General features: G+C 44.0%; 1 protein-coding gene across 1 annotated transcript in view; it reads right to left on the bottom strand.

Moving 5' to 3' along the window:
• Nucleotides 1–12,230: 12,230 nt before the first annotated feature.
• LOC123756833 (uncharacterized) overlaps nucleotides 12,231–15,418 on the bottom strand; it is a 37,503-nt gene continuing 34,315 nt past the window's right edge. Inside the window, exon 4 of the mRNA XM_045740203.2 lies at nucleotides 12,231–15,418. This exon is cut by the window's right edge and continues 838 nt beyond it. Within this exon, the coding sequence (XP_045596159.2) occupies nucleotides 13,195–15,418 (2,224 nt within the window). The 3' untranslated portion in view covers nucleotides 12,231–13,194.

The following is a 15,418-nucleotide window of genomic DNA, read 5'->3' as shown; positions in this document are numbered from 1 at the left end:
TAACAATATGGGTCAACAATGTAATGGCTGAAGATATGATGCAAGAATTTATTGAAAGCAAGAAAAGAAGGGTTAACAGTCTCCGTGGCACAGTGGTAATACACTCGCCCGGCGCTTCGCGAGCGCATTTGGCCTGGGTTTGTATCCTGGCTGGGGGAGGATTGACTGGGCGCCAATCCTTAACTGTAGCCTCTTCACCCAGCAGTGAATGAGTACCTGGTTGTTAGACGATGAGAGAGACCTATCTTGAGGTTATCTTGAGATGATTTCGGGGCTTTACTGTCCCCGCGGCCCGGTCCTCGACCAGGCCTCCACCCCCAGGAAGCAGCCCGTTACATCTGACTAACACCCAGGTACCTATTTTACTGCTAGGTAACAGGGGCATAGGGTGAAAGAAACTCTGCCCATTGTTTCTCGCCGGCGCCTGGGATCGAACCCAGGACCACAGGATCACAAGTCCAGCGTGCTGTTTGCTCGGCCGACCGGCTCCGACCTGGAGGAATGAGAGAGATAACTGGGCAATAGACCAACATGTCCACAAGGGCCGTGACGAGGGTTCGAACATACGTCCGAGAACATCACGTTATTGTGATTTCTGTGTGTAATAGACCAACAGACCTGGCCCACACGGGCCTGACCTAGTTGGGCCCGAAAAGTAAGAGTGTCAGGCGGACGGAAATGTTTTAATGGTCACCCATCCGCTCTCTGCCCATACCTCGCGTCTAGCGGGAGGAAGTGGCTCTTGTGTAAGTATACAGTGTGTGTGTGTGTGTGTGTGTGTGTGTGTGTGTGTGTGTGTGTGTGTGTGTGTGTGTGTGTGTGTAGGTAGGTGTGTATGTTTCATGTATCCACACCCGCCCACGGGCATGTGTGGATACATGAAACACACACACACACACACACACACATGGTATAACCTATCATATATTAGCAGTCGTGCCGCTCCACAATAACGAGGCCAGTGAAGGGAAGAATACCAAAGTGTTAATGCTTCATATGACTTGACGCTCCGTGGATAATACCCCATTGGTCATGGGGGCTCGAACCTGGGTATGTTTACACAACTACATTCTCTACACTTTCCTTGTTATTGCTCCCTAAATCCATTTTTTTATGTATTCTTAGCCAGATTTGAAGAGATGAAGAAGATGGCTTTGTGTGTGACGTATAAAGTTTGTTCATGTGTTTTATACGGGTCATTCTGAATGACATAGGAGTTTTAACTAGAAAGTATATGATAACACTATTCCGACAGCTTGTCGATGGCGTGCTAAACAGGTTCCCGTCCTTCACTGGCGGACGCTGTGGTCAGAGGACAGAAAGGTATTTGTGTGACCATTTCACATTCTCACGTCTTGGTAAGCGTCAGATATGAAGCGGTTTGGCTTAACTCGAAGCGTACGAAACAGGGCGACTAACCTAGCATGGTAGCTTCTCATTAGTCCAAGATGCGTCAGTATTACAGGGGGTTTAGTGTCACTACAGCGTCGGTATTTTGACGCTGTGATTGATAGCTGAGGGAGCCGGCCGGCCGAGCGGACAGCATGCTGGATACGTGATCCTGTGGTCCCGGGTTTGATCCCGGGCGCCTGCAAGAAACGATGGGCAGAGTTTCTTTCACCCCATGCCCCTGTTACCTAGCAGTAAATAGGTACCTGGGAGTTAGTCAGCTGTCACGGGCTGCTTCCTGGGGGTGGAGGCCTGGTCGAGGACCGGGCCGCGGGGACACTAAAGCCCTGAAATCAACTCAAGATAACCTCAAGATAGCATCAAAACTGTATGAGAGAATAAGCTGTACACTAATCCCGTCATTCTCCGGCAGAAAATGAATATTTAACGGGACAGGTGCGTGGTGGTTGATGCGTACAGTTGATGATTGATGAAGATTAAGCCACCCAAGAGGTGGTATGGGCAAGAATAGCCCGTGATTCAGTGGATAATAGGTATGTGTGTGTGTGTACTCACCTAATTTTACTCATCTAATTGTGCTTGCGGGGGTTGAGCTCTGGCTCTTTGGTCCCGCCTCTCAACTGTCAATCAACTGGTGTACAGATTCCTGAGCCTACTGGGCTCTATCATATATACATTTGAAACTGTGTATGGAGTCAGCCTCCACCACATCACTGCCTAGTGCATGCCACCTGTTAACTGCTCTGACACTGAAAAAGTTCTTTCTGACGTCTCTGTGTCTCATGTGGGTACTCCGTCTCCACTTGTGTCCCCTTGTTCGCGTACCACTCGTGTTAAACAGTTTATCTTTATCTACCCTGTCAATTTCTCAGAGAATTTTGTAGGTAGTGATCATGTTTCCCCTTACTCTTCTGTCTTCTAGTGTCGTGAGGTGCATTTCCCGCAGCCTTTCCTCATAACTCATGCCTCTTAGTTCTGGGACTAGTCTAGTGGCATACCTCTGAAATTTTTCCAGCTTCGTCTTGTGCTTGACAAGGTACGGGCTCCATGCTGGGGCCGCATACTCCAGGATTGGTCTTACATATGTGGTATACAAGATTCTGAATGATTCCTTACACAGGTTCCTGAAGGCATGTGTGTGTGTGTAAATCAAGAAAATTAACACGTGATGAAAAATGTGACAGTGTCAGACCACGAAGGAAGAATTGAAACAGGAATTTCCTTAAGTACTTTCGTATTTAATAATACATCTTCAAAAGGATCCTTCTGAACATGTATTATTAAATACGAAAGAACTTAAGGAAATTCCTGTTTCAATTCTTCCTTCGTGGTCTGACACTGTCGCATATATATATATATATATATATATATATATATATATATATATATATATATATATATATATATATATATATATATATATATATATATATATATTACTGAAAACTCCTGTTTCTTGTTTATGTATATTTAGGTTATACTTGAAAGCGAAAGATTGCCAATTCAGTGGTCAAAAAAAGTTAACAAAAAAGTTGTCGCATCAGAGACAAAAAACACAATAGTAACCACTTTTTATCGATAGAAAACCTGCCTTCAGCCTTTGTATGTGAGAGTGAGCTGCTGTTGTTGACTGCTGCTGCTGCTCCTGTTGACTGCTGCTGCTGTTGACTGCTGCTGCTGTTGACTGCTGCTGCTGTTGACTGCTGTTGTTGTTGACTGCTGCTGCTGCTGCTGCTGTTGACTGCTGTTGTTGTTGACTGCTGCTGCTGCTGTTGACTGCTGCTGCTGTTGTTGACTGCTGCTGCTGTTGACTGCTGCTGCTGTTGACTGCTGCTGTTGTTGACTGCTGCTGCTGCTGCTGTTGACTGCTGCTGCTGTTGTTGACTGCTGCTGCTGTTGACTGCTGCTGCTGTTGACTGCTGCTGCTGCTGTTGACTGTTGCTGCTGTTGACTGCTGCTGCTGCTGTTGTTGACTGCTGCTGTTGTTGACTGCTGCTGCTGCTGCTGTTGTTGACTGCTGCTGCTGCTGCTGTTGACTGCTGCTGCTGCTGTTGACTGTTGCTGCTGTTGACTGCTGCTGCTGCTGTTGTTGACTGCTGCTGTTGTTGACTGCTGCTGCTGCTGCTGTTGACTGCTGCTGCTGTTGACTGCTGTTGTTGTTGACTGCTGCTGCTGTTGTTGACTGCTGCTGCTGTTGACTGCTGCTGCTGTTGTTGACTGCTGCTGCTGTTGACTGCTGCTGCTGTTGACTGCTGCTGTTGTTGACTGTTGCTGCTGTTGACTGCTGCTGCTGCTGTTGACTGTTGCTGCTGTTGACTGCTGCTGCTGCTGTTGTTGACTGCTGCTGCTGTTGTTGACTGCTGCTGCTGTTGTTGACTGCTGCTGCTGTTGTTGACTGCTGCTGCTGTTGTTGACTGCTGCTGCTGTTGTTGACTGCTGCTGTTGTTGACTGCTGCTGCTGCTGCTGTTGACTGCTGCTGCTGTTGTTGACTGCTGCTGTTGTTGACTGCTGCTGCTGTTGTTGACTGCTGCTGCTGCTGCTGTTGACTGCTGCTGCTGTTGACTGCTGTTGTTGTTGACTGCTGCTGCTGTTGTTGACTGCTGCTGCTGTTGACTGCTGCTGCTGTTGACTGCTGCTGTTGTTGACTGTTGCTGCTGTTGACTGCTGCTGCTGCTGTTGACTGTTGTTGCTGTTGACTGCTGCTGCTGCTGTTGTTGACTGCTGCTGCTGTTGTTGACTGCTGCTGCTGTTGTTGACTGCTGCTGCTGTTGTTGACTGCTGCTGCTGTTGTTGACTGCTGCTGCTGTTGTTGACTGCTGCTGCTGTTGTTGACTGCTGCTGTTGTTGACTGCTACTGTTGTTGACTGCTGCTGCTGTTGTTGACTGCTGCTGCTGTTGTTGACTGCTGCTGCTGTTGTTGACTGCTGCTGCTGTTGTTGACTGCTGCTGCTGTTGTTGACTGCTGCTGCTGTTGTTGACTGCTGCTGTTGTTGACTGCTGCTGTTGTTGACTGCTGCTGTTGTTGACTGCTGCTGCTGTTGTTGACTGCTGCTGCTGCTGCTGTTGACTGCTGCTGCTGTTGACTGCTGTTGTTGTTGACTGCTGCTGCTGTTGTTGACTGCTGCTGCTGTTGACTGCTGCTGCTGTTGACTGCTGCTGTTGTTGACTGTTGCTGCTGTTGACTGCTGCTGCTGCTGTTGACTGTTGTTGCTGTTGACTGCTGCTGCTGCTGTTGTTGACTGCTGCTGCTGTTGTTGACTGCTGCTGCTGTTGTTGACTGCTGCTGCTGTTGTTGACTGCTGCTGCTGTTGTTGACTGCTGCTGCTGTTGTTGACTGCTGCTGCTGTTGTTGACTGCTGCTGCTGTTGTTGACTGCTGCTGTTGTTGACTGCTACTGTTGTTGACTGCTGCTGCTGTTGTTGACTGCTGCTGCTGCTGCTGTTGTTGACTGCTGCTGCTGTTGTTGACTGCTGCTGTTGTTGACTGCTACTGTTGTTGACTGCTGCTGCTGCTGCTGTTGTTGACTGCTGCTGCTGCTACTGTTGTTGACTGCTGCTGCTGCTGCTGTTGTTGACTGCTACTGTTGTTGACTGCTGCTGCTGCTGTTGACTGCTACTGTTGTTGACTGCTGCTGCTGCTACTGTTGTTGACTGCTGCTGCTGCTGTTGTTGACTGCTGCTGCTGCTGCTGTTGTTGACTGCTACTGTTGTTGACTGCTGCTGCTGTTGTTGACTGGTACTGTTGTTGACTGCTGCTGCTGCTGCTGTTGTTGACTGCTGCTGCTGCTGTTGTTGACTGCTGCTGCTGCTGTTGTTGACTGCTGCTGCTGCTGTTGTTGACTGCTGCTGCTGCTGTTGTTGACTGCTGCTGCTGCTGTTGTTGACTGCTGCTGCTACTGTTGTTGACTGCTGCTGCTGCTGCTGTTGTTGACTGCTGCTGCTGCTGTTGTTGACTGCTGCTGCTGCTGTTGTTGACAGCTGCTGTTGCTGTTGTTGACTGCTGCTGCTGCTGCTGCTGCTGCTGTTGTTGACTGCTGCTGCTGCTGCTGCTGTTGTTGACTGCTACTGTTGTTGACTGCTGCTGCTGTTGTTGACTGCTACTGTTGTTGACTGCTGCTGCTGCTGCTGTTGTTGACTGCTGCTGCTGCTGCTGTTGACTGCTGCTGCTGCTGTTGTTGACTGCTGCTGCTGCTGTTGTTGACTGCTGCTGCTGCTGTTGTTGACTGCTGCTGCTGCTGTTGTTGACTGCTGCTGCTGCTGTTGTTGACTGCTGCTGCTACTGTTGTTGACTGCTGCTGCTGCTGCTGTTGTTGACTGCTGCTGCTGCTGCTGTTACTGCCATTCAGTCATATAGATAATAAGCAGACTTTGGGGCGGTGTGAGGTGTCTCTTGTCCCACTAGAGGCAAGAGGCCTAACCAAGCCTCCTCTGTCTCTTCTGCCTTCCTCTATTTCTGCTTCTCTTCCTCCTTATCCTTCCGCCAAGTCTCCTGCTCCTCTTCCTTATCATCCTCATCCTCATAATCCTCATTCCCTATATCACCACAATCCTGTTCTTATCCTACTCATTAGATCGTCATATCACGCCATTGTGACATATAAACCATAATAAATATATACTAGGTGTTACCCGGCTGTTCCCGGGTCTCTCTCTCTCCCGGGTCTGTGCCTCTCAGTCCAGCCTATGTCCGTCCCGTACCCCAGACCATTCCCCCTGCAAAGTTGGGTGAGGCTCTTCCTTAGCGTCTGGGCTCCAACCTGGACAGAGAGACATGCTCTCTTATAGATATAGATTGATCATTATTTTCCAATAAAACTTACCACAATTCTGTTCAGAAATTATAGCTATTATTAAATTAGCCTTTTCAGAATAGGATAGACTTAAGAATATTGTGACGGTAACGCGTTGGTGTTCGGCTGTTTAAGGCTAGGGGTATGGCCTCGTCACATAGTTATAAAAAAAAATAGAAAAAACTGGAACTGTCTGTGGTAAGGTAAGGAGAAGACACACAAAACACAAGTAAACTTTAACAATGAAATTTTAATTACGATAAAGAAATAAAACATGAATAAAATGCACAAACAAATTCGTATAATAAAATCAATCAATCAAAATAATAAGAATAATTAAATGACACAATGAAAAGTTACGTTAAGACAAAATAACAAGAAGTGCAATAAATGGGAGGTGCTGGAATATTGGCTTTAAGCTACCACCTCTCTCAGTACACGCTAACGTCTAGCCGGGAGGAGTGGTAACTGCGGAAGCACAGAATATTCTGAGGTCTGAGGTCGTGGCGACCCCAGACATCAAGTAGTATGGGGGGGCGAGTGCAGTTGCAGCCAGACCGGCGACCAATCAGCGGAGCCGGTAGCAATCAACAGGTAGTTTGGCGGTTTGAGTCTGAACAGGTGTCCCTGGCTGCAACGTTTTGCGCTCTGGCAAACCTTGCTGGTGTTGTTGTCGTTGTTGGACATTTCTTCCATAGTAGTTATATATATTTGTTGCGACGTATTTGTAGAGGGAAGAGCAGGCTCAATCTCTTGAAGGAGATTACCGTCACAATATAAATCGGCCAATTAGCCTAACGTCTATTGTGGGAAAGTTACTTGAATCAATAATTGCAAATACAATTCGTCTCCATCTTGAAAAACATAAATTAATAAATGAGTCGCAACATGGTTTTACAAATGGCCGTTCATGTTTAACAAATTTGCTAACTTTTTATTCCAGCATAGTTGAGGCAGTTGATAGTGGTAAGGATTGTGATGTTGTGTACCTTGACTTTAGCAAAGCTTTTGATACAGTGCCACATGAAAGACTAATTTAAAAAATAGAAGCTCATGGTATTGGGGGTGCTATATTAAGTTGGATTAGGGCCAGGATTGCCAGATTGGGCTACAAGTAGTGAATTGGGCTACTTTTAAGAGCCCCACGCTCCCAATTTTTTAATTTCGCTACTTGCGACTTTTTGGGCTAGTTTAAACGCAAATTGGGCTACTTTGGGCTATTAATATTAAGAAACTCAATGCTTATTTATGCTTTAATAATATAATCTGTACAAATCACAGCCGATTCCAACAGCCTGATTGACTAGACCACTTACCGCAGGAGAGCCCTGGTCAGAGACCGGCCCCTGGGGACGTTGATCCTAGGAACCTTTGAAAGAAAAAGTAACCGCAAGGCAAGGTAATCCTCCCCAGGGGCAATAGATTTCCCAACCTTAATTGTTAATAATACTTCATCCCAAAAGCTACACCTGGTTCCACAGATCTTCATTAAGGGGAGAAAGTTATCTAGTAATTTACAGATTGATAAATGATGGGAAAGATCCCTTACAGTTAATACCTTTCTCAGGAAGACGATGGTTGGCAAGGAGCGGTAGTGTAAAGCGGCCGTTTGATCAGTGGGGTTCTCTAACAACTCATTACCAAATAGCTTTTTCCTCTTGTGATAAATATGTTGCAAGGCAAATATTTTCAATGTACGCTGATCCCTCCAATAAGCTATATTTCACATGTCTCAAACCAATCCTAAATGATTTTGAAAGGATGAATTTACTTTATCAAAGGGTGAAGCAGATCAGTATAGCCTTCACACTGTCTTAGAAAACTTCACTCTTGGAATACTCAGAAGAATCTTTCGTCCTCATCATGCAAAGCTTCATGTTAATTTGGACTACATTTCTATGTATCTGCCCCTGGAGAAAGTTGACTTTGGTTACGAATTTTCAACACTTCTGGCCACTAACAGACAAAACAATTATACAACCCAGGAAAAGTTTCAAAATGTTCAAGAAAGATACGATAATTTTTTAATGAAAGCTTGCAAATAGCTTCTTTCTCGTATTCTAAGTAATGTTGAAACTATAAAAAAAGGTGAAAAATCTGTTACCTATCATATGCCTTAGCTTACTTGGCCACCATTTTCGGAACTTCCGTTAGTATTAGCTGACCAATCTAAGCTTAGTGAAACTGAAAGTCAGTGGCGCCTACTGTTAACCATTGACTAGTCCAACATTTGTAAGGGACAAATTCCGACATCTGAATCGTCATTTTAGACCAAGACAATAACTGTCAAGAACACTGCTGGCGATCCCATACTGATTGACTTCGCTGAGTTTGTGTTGAAAATATACAGCTTGCCAATCAGTAATGCCCTGGTTGAACGGATATTTTCGAGAGTAACGTCTGTGAAAACTAAACTGAGAAATCTTGAATGGGAATGGGACTTGAGCTTTTGACATCAGTCTTGAGAATCAAAACATATCTTGAAGAAAATGTAACTTGTTGCTCGTCATTTGAACCACTCATGTCAATGCTTAAATATGAGTCTGCAATATACAAGAACGAGGTTGTGGATGCAGATCAAGATCTTGGTAATCTTCAACTGTAAAGACGTGGAAGGACTCCACACCCATTAAGCTTCAAACAGTAAATATTGGTAAGTTATCCTGTTATCATATTGGTTAAATATATATATGCAGAGATAATGCTAATAAAATAATTAAAATCGCTTAATGTACTCTATATATCATAATAGATTACTTTGAAACCCGTATCAGTTACTAAACAAAAAATTGGTCTACTCTTATTACAAATTCGCTACTTTTAGACCGTCAGCTCGCTACTTTTAGCAGTTTGAAGCTGGCAACCCTGAGTCAGAATTCGGCTCAAAAAATCACGCTCAGGAGTCAAATTTCCAACATTTCAGATATTTTGAAAACCGCAGGGGGGTTTCGGCAAAATGTGACCCATCGCCGTTTTCAGTAATTGGCATATTTTCGGAATAAAAAGTCGTAATTTGAAAATAGAAATAGGTGCAGAGAGTCAGAATTCGGCTCAAAAATCACGCTCAGGAGTCAAATTTTCGACATTTCAGATATTTTGAAAACTGCAGGGGGGTTTGGGCAAAATATAACCCATCGCCGTTTCAGTAATTGGCATATTTTCGGTGTAGAAAGTCGTAATTTGAAAATGAAAATAGGTGCAGAGAGTCAGAATTCTGCTCAAAAATCACGCTCAGGAGTCAAATTTCCAACATTTCAGATATTTTGAAAACTGCAGGGGGGTTTGGGCAAAATGTGACCCATCGCCGTTTTCAGTAATTGGCATATTTTCGGTATAAAAAGTCGTAATTTGAAAATGGAAATAGGTGCAGAGAGTCAGAATTCGGCTCAAAAATCACGCTCAGGAGTCAAATTTCGGACATTTACGATATTTTGAAAACTGCAGGGGGGTTTGGGCAAAATATGACCCATCGCCGTTTTCAGTAATTGGCATATTTTCGGTGTAAAAAGTCTTAATTTGAAAATGAAAATAGGTGCAGAGAGTCAGAATTCGGCTCAAAAATCACACTCAGGAGTCAAATTTCCGACATTTCAGATATTTTGAAAACTGCAGGGGGGTTTGGGCAAAATATGACCCATCATCGTTTTCAGTAATTGGCATATTTTCGGTATAAAAATTCGTAATATGAAAATGAAAATAGGTGCAGAGAGTCAGAATTCGGCTCAAAAATCACACTCAGGAGTCAAATTTCCGACATTTCAGATATTTTGAAAACTGCAGGGGGGTTTGGGCAAAATATGACCTATCGCCGTTTTCAGTAATTGGCATATTTTCGGTATAAAAATTCGTAATTTGAAAATGAAAATAGGTGCAGAGAGTCAGAATTCGGCTCAAAAATCACGCTCAGGAGTCAAATTTCCGACATTTCAGATATTTTGAAAACTGCAGGGGGGTTTGGGCAAAATATGACCCCTCGCCGTTTTCAGTAATTGGCATATTTTCGGTATAAAAAGTCGTAATTTGAAAATGAAAATAGGTGCAGAGAGTCCGAATTCGTCTCAAAAGCCACACTCAGGAGTCAAATTTCCGACATTTCAGATATTTTGAAAACTGCAGGGGGGTTTAGGCAAAATATAACCCATCGCCGTTTTCAGTAATTGGCATATTTTCGGTGTAAAAAGTTGTAATTTGAAAATGAAAATAGGTGCAGAGAGTCTGAATTCAGCTCAAAAATCACGCTCAGGAGTCAAATTTCGGACATTTACGATATTTTGAAAACTGCAGGGGGGTTTGGGCAAAATATGACCCATCTCCGTTTTCAGTAATTGGCATATTTTCGGTGTAAAAAGTAGTAATTTGAAAATAAAAATAGGCGCAGAGAGTCAGAATTAGGCTCAAAAATCACGCTCAGGAGTCAAATTTCCGACATTTCAGATATTTTGAAAACTGCAGGGGGGGTTTGGGCAAAGTATGACCCATCGCCGTTTTCAGTAATTGGCATATTTTCGGTATAAAAATTCGTAATATGAAAATGAAAATAGGTGCAGAGAGTCAGAATTCGGCTCAAAAATCACACTCAGGAGTCAAAATTCCAACATTTCAGATATTTTGAAAACTGCAGGGGGGGGGGGGGCAAAATATGACCCATCGCCGTTTTCAGTAATTGGCATATTTTCGGCATAAAAATTCGTAATTTGAAAATGAAAATAGGTGCAGAGAGTCAGAATTCGGGTAAAAAATCACACTTAGGAGTCAAATTTCCGACATTTCAGATATTTTGAAAACTGCAGGGGGGTTTGGGTAAAATATGACCCATCGCCGTTTTCAGTAATTGGCATATTTTCGGTGTAAAAAGTCGTATATCATAATAGATTACTTTGAAACCCGTATCAGTCACTAAACAAAAAACTGGGCTACTCTTATTACAAATTCGCTACTTTTAGACCGTCAGCTCGCTACTTTTAGCAATTTGAATCTGGCAACCCTGGTGTTCGGTGGTCAGTGCCGCTGAGGATCTTGAGGGAGGCGGGTCACGCCACCAGTTGTCCCATTTAATACCAAAATATCCGTTAAATTATGTACTCATGATCAATACTGGCATTATCAGTCCTTTCTCTACAACTGGATAAAGTCTTGCTTTAAAACGTTAAGGATTGAACAAAAAATACTTCCCAGAAACACAATTAATGTCGACATGTTGTTAAGCAATTATCAACGGCTGTTTAGGCTAGATGCTGTTGTTGTATTGATGTATTATAGATTCTTCTTGTGCATAGCTACAGACACATGCACGATGCGGGTAAGACGTAGAAAAACACCCAAACTGTGATTTTCAGATTGATGTATTTAAGATTGTCTTATAATGCATAGATAAATAACAAATAGTTTAAATTATAATAAATGAATTCATAATAAGCTCATAAATTTGTTACTACAGCACGTGGAAATATCCGTGATATTAATGTCCATTATATGTTTAAATTTACGTTAAAACTTTTTTTTTTTTTTTACAGAATGCAGAAGCTATCTTCAATGACAGCTAAACCAACTGAGCTTTTTATTCTATGGAACTTTAAATGAAACTTTATCAACCTTTCAAAGCCTGTTGGTTCTCCCGTGACGCAAATTGGAACGAATAATAAATTGCAGCCAATTTCCTACTGATTTTTGGAATTAGGTAAGTTATACTGTAATATATTTCCCATTTTCATGTCTTCCAAGTGTTGTATAGCCCAATCGGCTCCATAATTGACTTCTTTTTACCTCCGTGAGACATGGTAGCGAGAGAGAGAATTATCAATAGAAAGCACCAAGCCATTACGGCTATATAGCACTGGGAAGGGGTCAGGATAAGGATTTGGGATGGGACGGGGGGAAGGAATGGTGCCCAACAACTTGGTGGACGGTCGGGGATTGAACGCCGACCTGCATGAAGCGAGACCTACCGTCCAGCCCAAGTGAAAGGACCGAAATATGGTAAGAGTCATTTGGGATTACTGAAAAGCCAAGCACGTTCATCATTTATTGATATCGTAGTTTGATATAACAACCCAACAACTTAACAAACTTTATATAACTTGTGCTCTAAAGCTATATACATACAGTACACACATTCTAAACTACATATAAAACACTGAACAAATTATAACATTAACATTAGGAATAACAATGGCTTCTCGTCGTGTTCAATAGCTGTCAGTGAGCAGCGAGCCTAGGAAATATCTCAACCAATCACAGCAAAGAGGTTCCCCAGTCACACGGGATTGGTTCCCCGCCAATCACAGCAAAGAGGTTCCCCAGTCACACGGGATTGGTTCCCCGCCAATCACAGCAAAGAGGTTCCCCAGTCACGGGATTGGTTCTCCGCCAATCACAGCAAAGAATTGGGTGAGCTTCCTCATGACTCGGCCACCTCCTCCCCCTTCCCCTACTCACACATCAGTCATAGACAGTTTCCTAATGACTCTATTCACATTCCTCATTTCCTCATCCCTCACAGTAAGCTGCTTTCTCACGCCTGGCTTCTCACACACATTAAAACAGCTTCCTCGTGGCTGTGATCCCGGAAAAACCTTTACTTGTCAGAGTTCAACAAATATAGCTACATTAGCATTATTGTTATTACAAAATCATTTCTTTTGGACAATATACTAAGGACAGGATTACAGAGTGAGATCAACATACCCCCAACAAGAGCTGTGCTGTTCTTCAAGCCTAAGAGACTGATAGTACGCTAAATATTATCCAACAAATGTCCTTTATTGGTACATTAAAGATACTTTTTGGATGCTTTTAGCTCATGTGTTTGTGATTCCATTTGCTAAAAAAAGAGCTGCTGTATATATATATCCTCTGCTATATATAGCAGTGGCTATACAGTCATGTCCTTCATGTGCATTATCTGCTTATCGGATTTATTTGGCTAGACTAGATAAACATTGGCTATATAACAATTTATTAATGCAATTTGCCTTATTAAAGTCTACGGCTGTCTTCAAGCGAATGGTTTAATCTGTGATAAGCTGCGGATTACTGTGGAGCCGAGGTCAATGAGTCCCCCGATGATGGTCCCCACGAGGCGGCCCTTGGTGAAGAGAATGTCCGTCACCGGGCCTCGGAATAAAGGAGCTAGCGTAGTGGTAGTGGGAGTTACGCTGTTGATGTCGAATGTGGCTGCAGGGACCGCTGGTATAGAGCTCGAGGTGGCAGTCACAACGTTGATGGTGGTGGCGCCTGGGGAGTCCAGGTCGAGGGCGAAGCCATCCAAATCTTCGGAGCTGTTTTCAGTGACGCCATTTTTGACTTCGGCGGCGATGGGCGATACTCCGCCAACGACGTCTTGTTTGACTTCGGCGGCGATGGTCGCTGCTTCGCCAACGACGCTGTTGGTGATGGAGGATGGCGGAGAGCTTGCGATGCCACTACTTACTACTTTTTCTAGACTAGAAGCGGGAAGAACCACCACACCGTTCTTTCCGTTGAGACCCAAAAGAAAACTTTCTAAGGTTTGATTAGGGTCGGTTATTTGGTTTGTACTGCCACTAAGAAGTGATCCAAGAGCCTGAGGGAGATAGTTAGTTGTTGATAGTGTTGCCGAGGCAGTGCCAGCTCCTAAGGATGGGGCAATTAATGCTTCACCTGGCTCTGTTATGAGACTCGAAGTGAGATCGATGTCTGATGCAACAGTCTTATCGGAGCTGATAGGAAGCGCAACACCAGTGCCAGATCCAACACCATCTAACGCGAGACTCGAAGTTCCTGCAATCGATCCTACAGAGTTCAAAGACGTATCTAAACTTTCAGAGGTTCCTAAAGCCACAGTAGACCCTCCAAAAGACTCATCTGGAAGGGGCCCAGTTACTTCTTCGTGGGACACATCTTTGACTCCAGAAGAAGCACCCGATCCATCAGGGTAGACATCTGGAAGAGGAACAACCGGAAGAGGCACAACTGGAAGAGGTACACCTACTCCATCAAGAGGAACTTCTTTACTCTCAGCGGACAAGTCTTGATGAACAGAGCCTTCTAATTCTGCACTGACGGCAGCATGAGTTGGTGTCCCAGTTGCAATTGCAAGATCATCTTCCTTTGTATCGAGAGCCTCGCCAGTTATAAAGAAGGAATCATCTAGTATTGGTTCTTGGCCGCCGCTAGCATATGGCTGTCCTTGTCTATTGGCCAATAGCAAGTTAGTAGTGAGCTGTCTCTGGGTATTGCCTTTTGGGAAGTTAGTTCCAAGCTGTCTTTGCCCGCTAAGAAGATGAAAGTTAGTGATGGGGTGTCCTTGTTGGAGGTGTCCTTGTTGGAGGCTGCTAACGATTTGTCTTTGTGATCTGTTGATTAAATCTAAGTTGAGCTGTCTTTGTCTGTTGATTAACTCTAAGTTTGTGGCTGGTTGGATTAACCTGTTGGCATTAAAGCTAGTACTGGGACGTTCTTGTCTGTTGATTAGTTGTTGGCTAGTTGTGGGTTGTCCCTGGCTATTGAAGTGGAAGTTAGGAGCTAACTTCCCCTGTCTGTTGAAAAGTAGGTTATTAGCAAGCTGTTGTTGTCCATTGATATGGAAGTTAGAAGCGAAGTTTCCTTGTCTTTTGACGTGTGTATTAGTGGCAGGCTGTCCTTGTCCGTTGACTTGTATCTTAGTGGCAGATTGTTCTTGTCCGTTGACTTGTATCTTAGATTGTTCTTGTCCGTTGACTTGTATCTTAGATTGTTCTTGTCCGTTGACTTGTATCTTAGATTGTTCTTGTCCGTTGACTTGTATCTTAGATTGTTCTTGTAAGTTGACTCCAAGGTTGTTAACAAGCTGTCTTTGTCCATTGACTTGTGTCTTAGTGGCAGACTGTCCTTGTCCGTTGACTCTGAGGTTACTAGCAAGCTGTCTTTGTCCGTTGACTTGTGTCTTAGTGGCTGACTGTCCTTGTCCGTTGACTTGTATCTTAGTGGCAGACTGTCCTTGTCCATTGACTTGTGTCTTAGTGGCAGACTGTCCTTGTCCGTTGACTCTGAGGTTACTAGCAAGCTGTCTTTGTCCGTTGACTTGTGTCTTAGTGGCTGACTGTCTTTGTCCGTTGACTTGTGTCTTAGCGGCAGATTGTCCTTGTCCGTTGACTTGTATCTTAGTGGCAGACTGTCCTTGTCCGTTGACTCTGAGGTTACTAGCAAGCTGTTCTTGTCCGTTGACGCGGAGAACATTAGCAGGCTGTCCTTGTCCATTG

Source organism: Procambarus clarkii, chromosome 26 (genome assembly GCF_040958095.1).
Source record: "Procambarus clarkii isolate CNS0578487 chromosome 26, FALCON_Pclarkii_2.0, whole genome shotgun sequence".
Lineage (NCBI taxonomy): Eukaryota > Metazoa > Arthropoda > Malacostraca > Decapoda > Cambaridae > Procambarus > Procambarus clarkii.
Note: the sequence above shows the minus strand (reverse complement) of the source record. Positions and strands in the feature narration are given on the sequence as shown.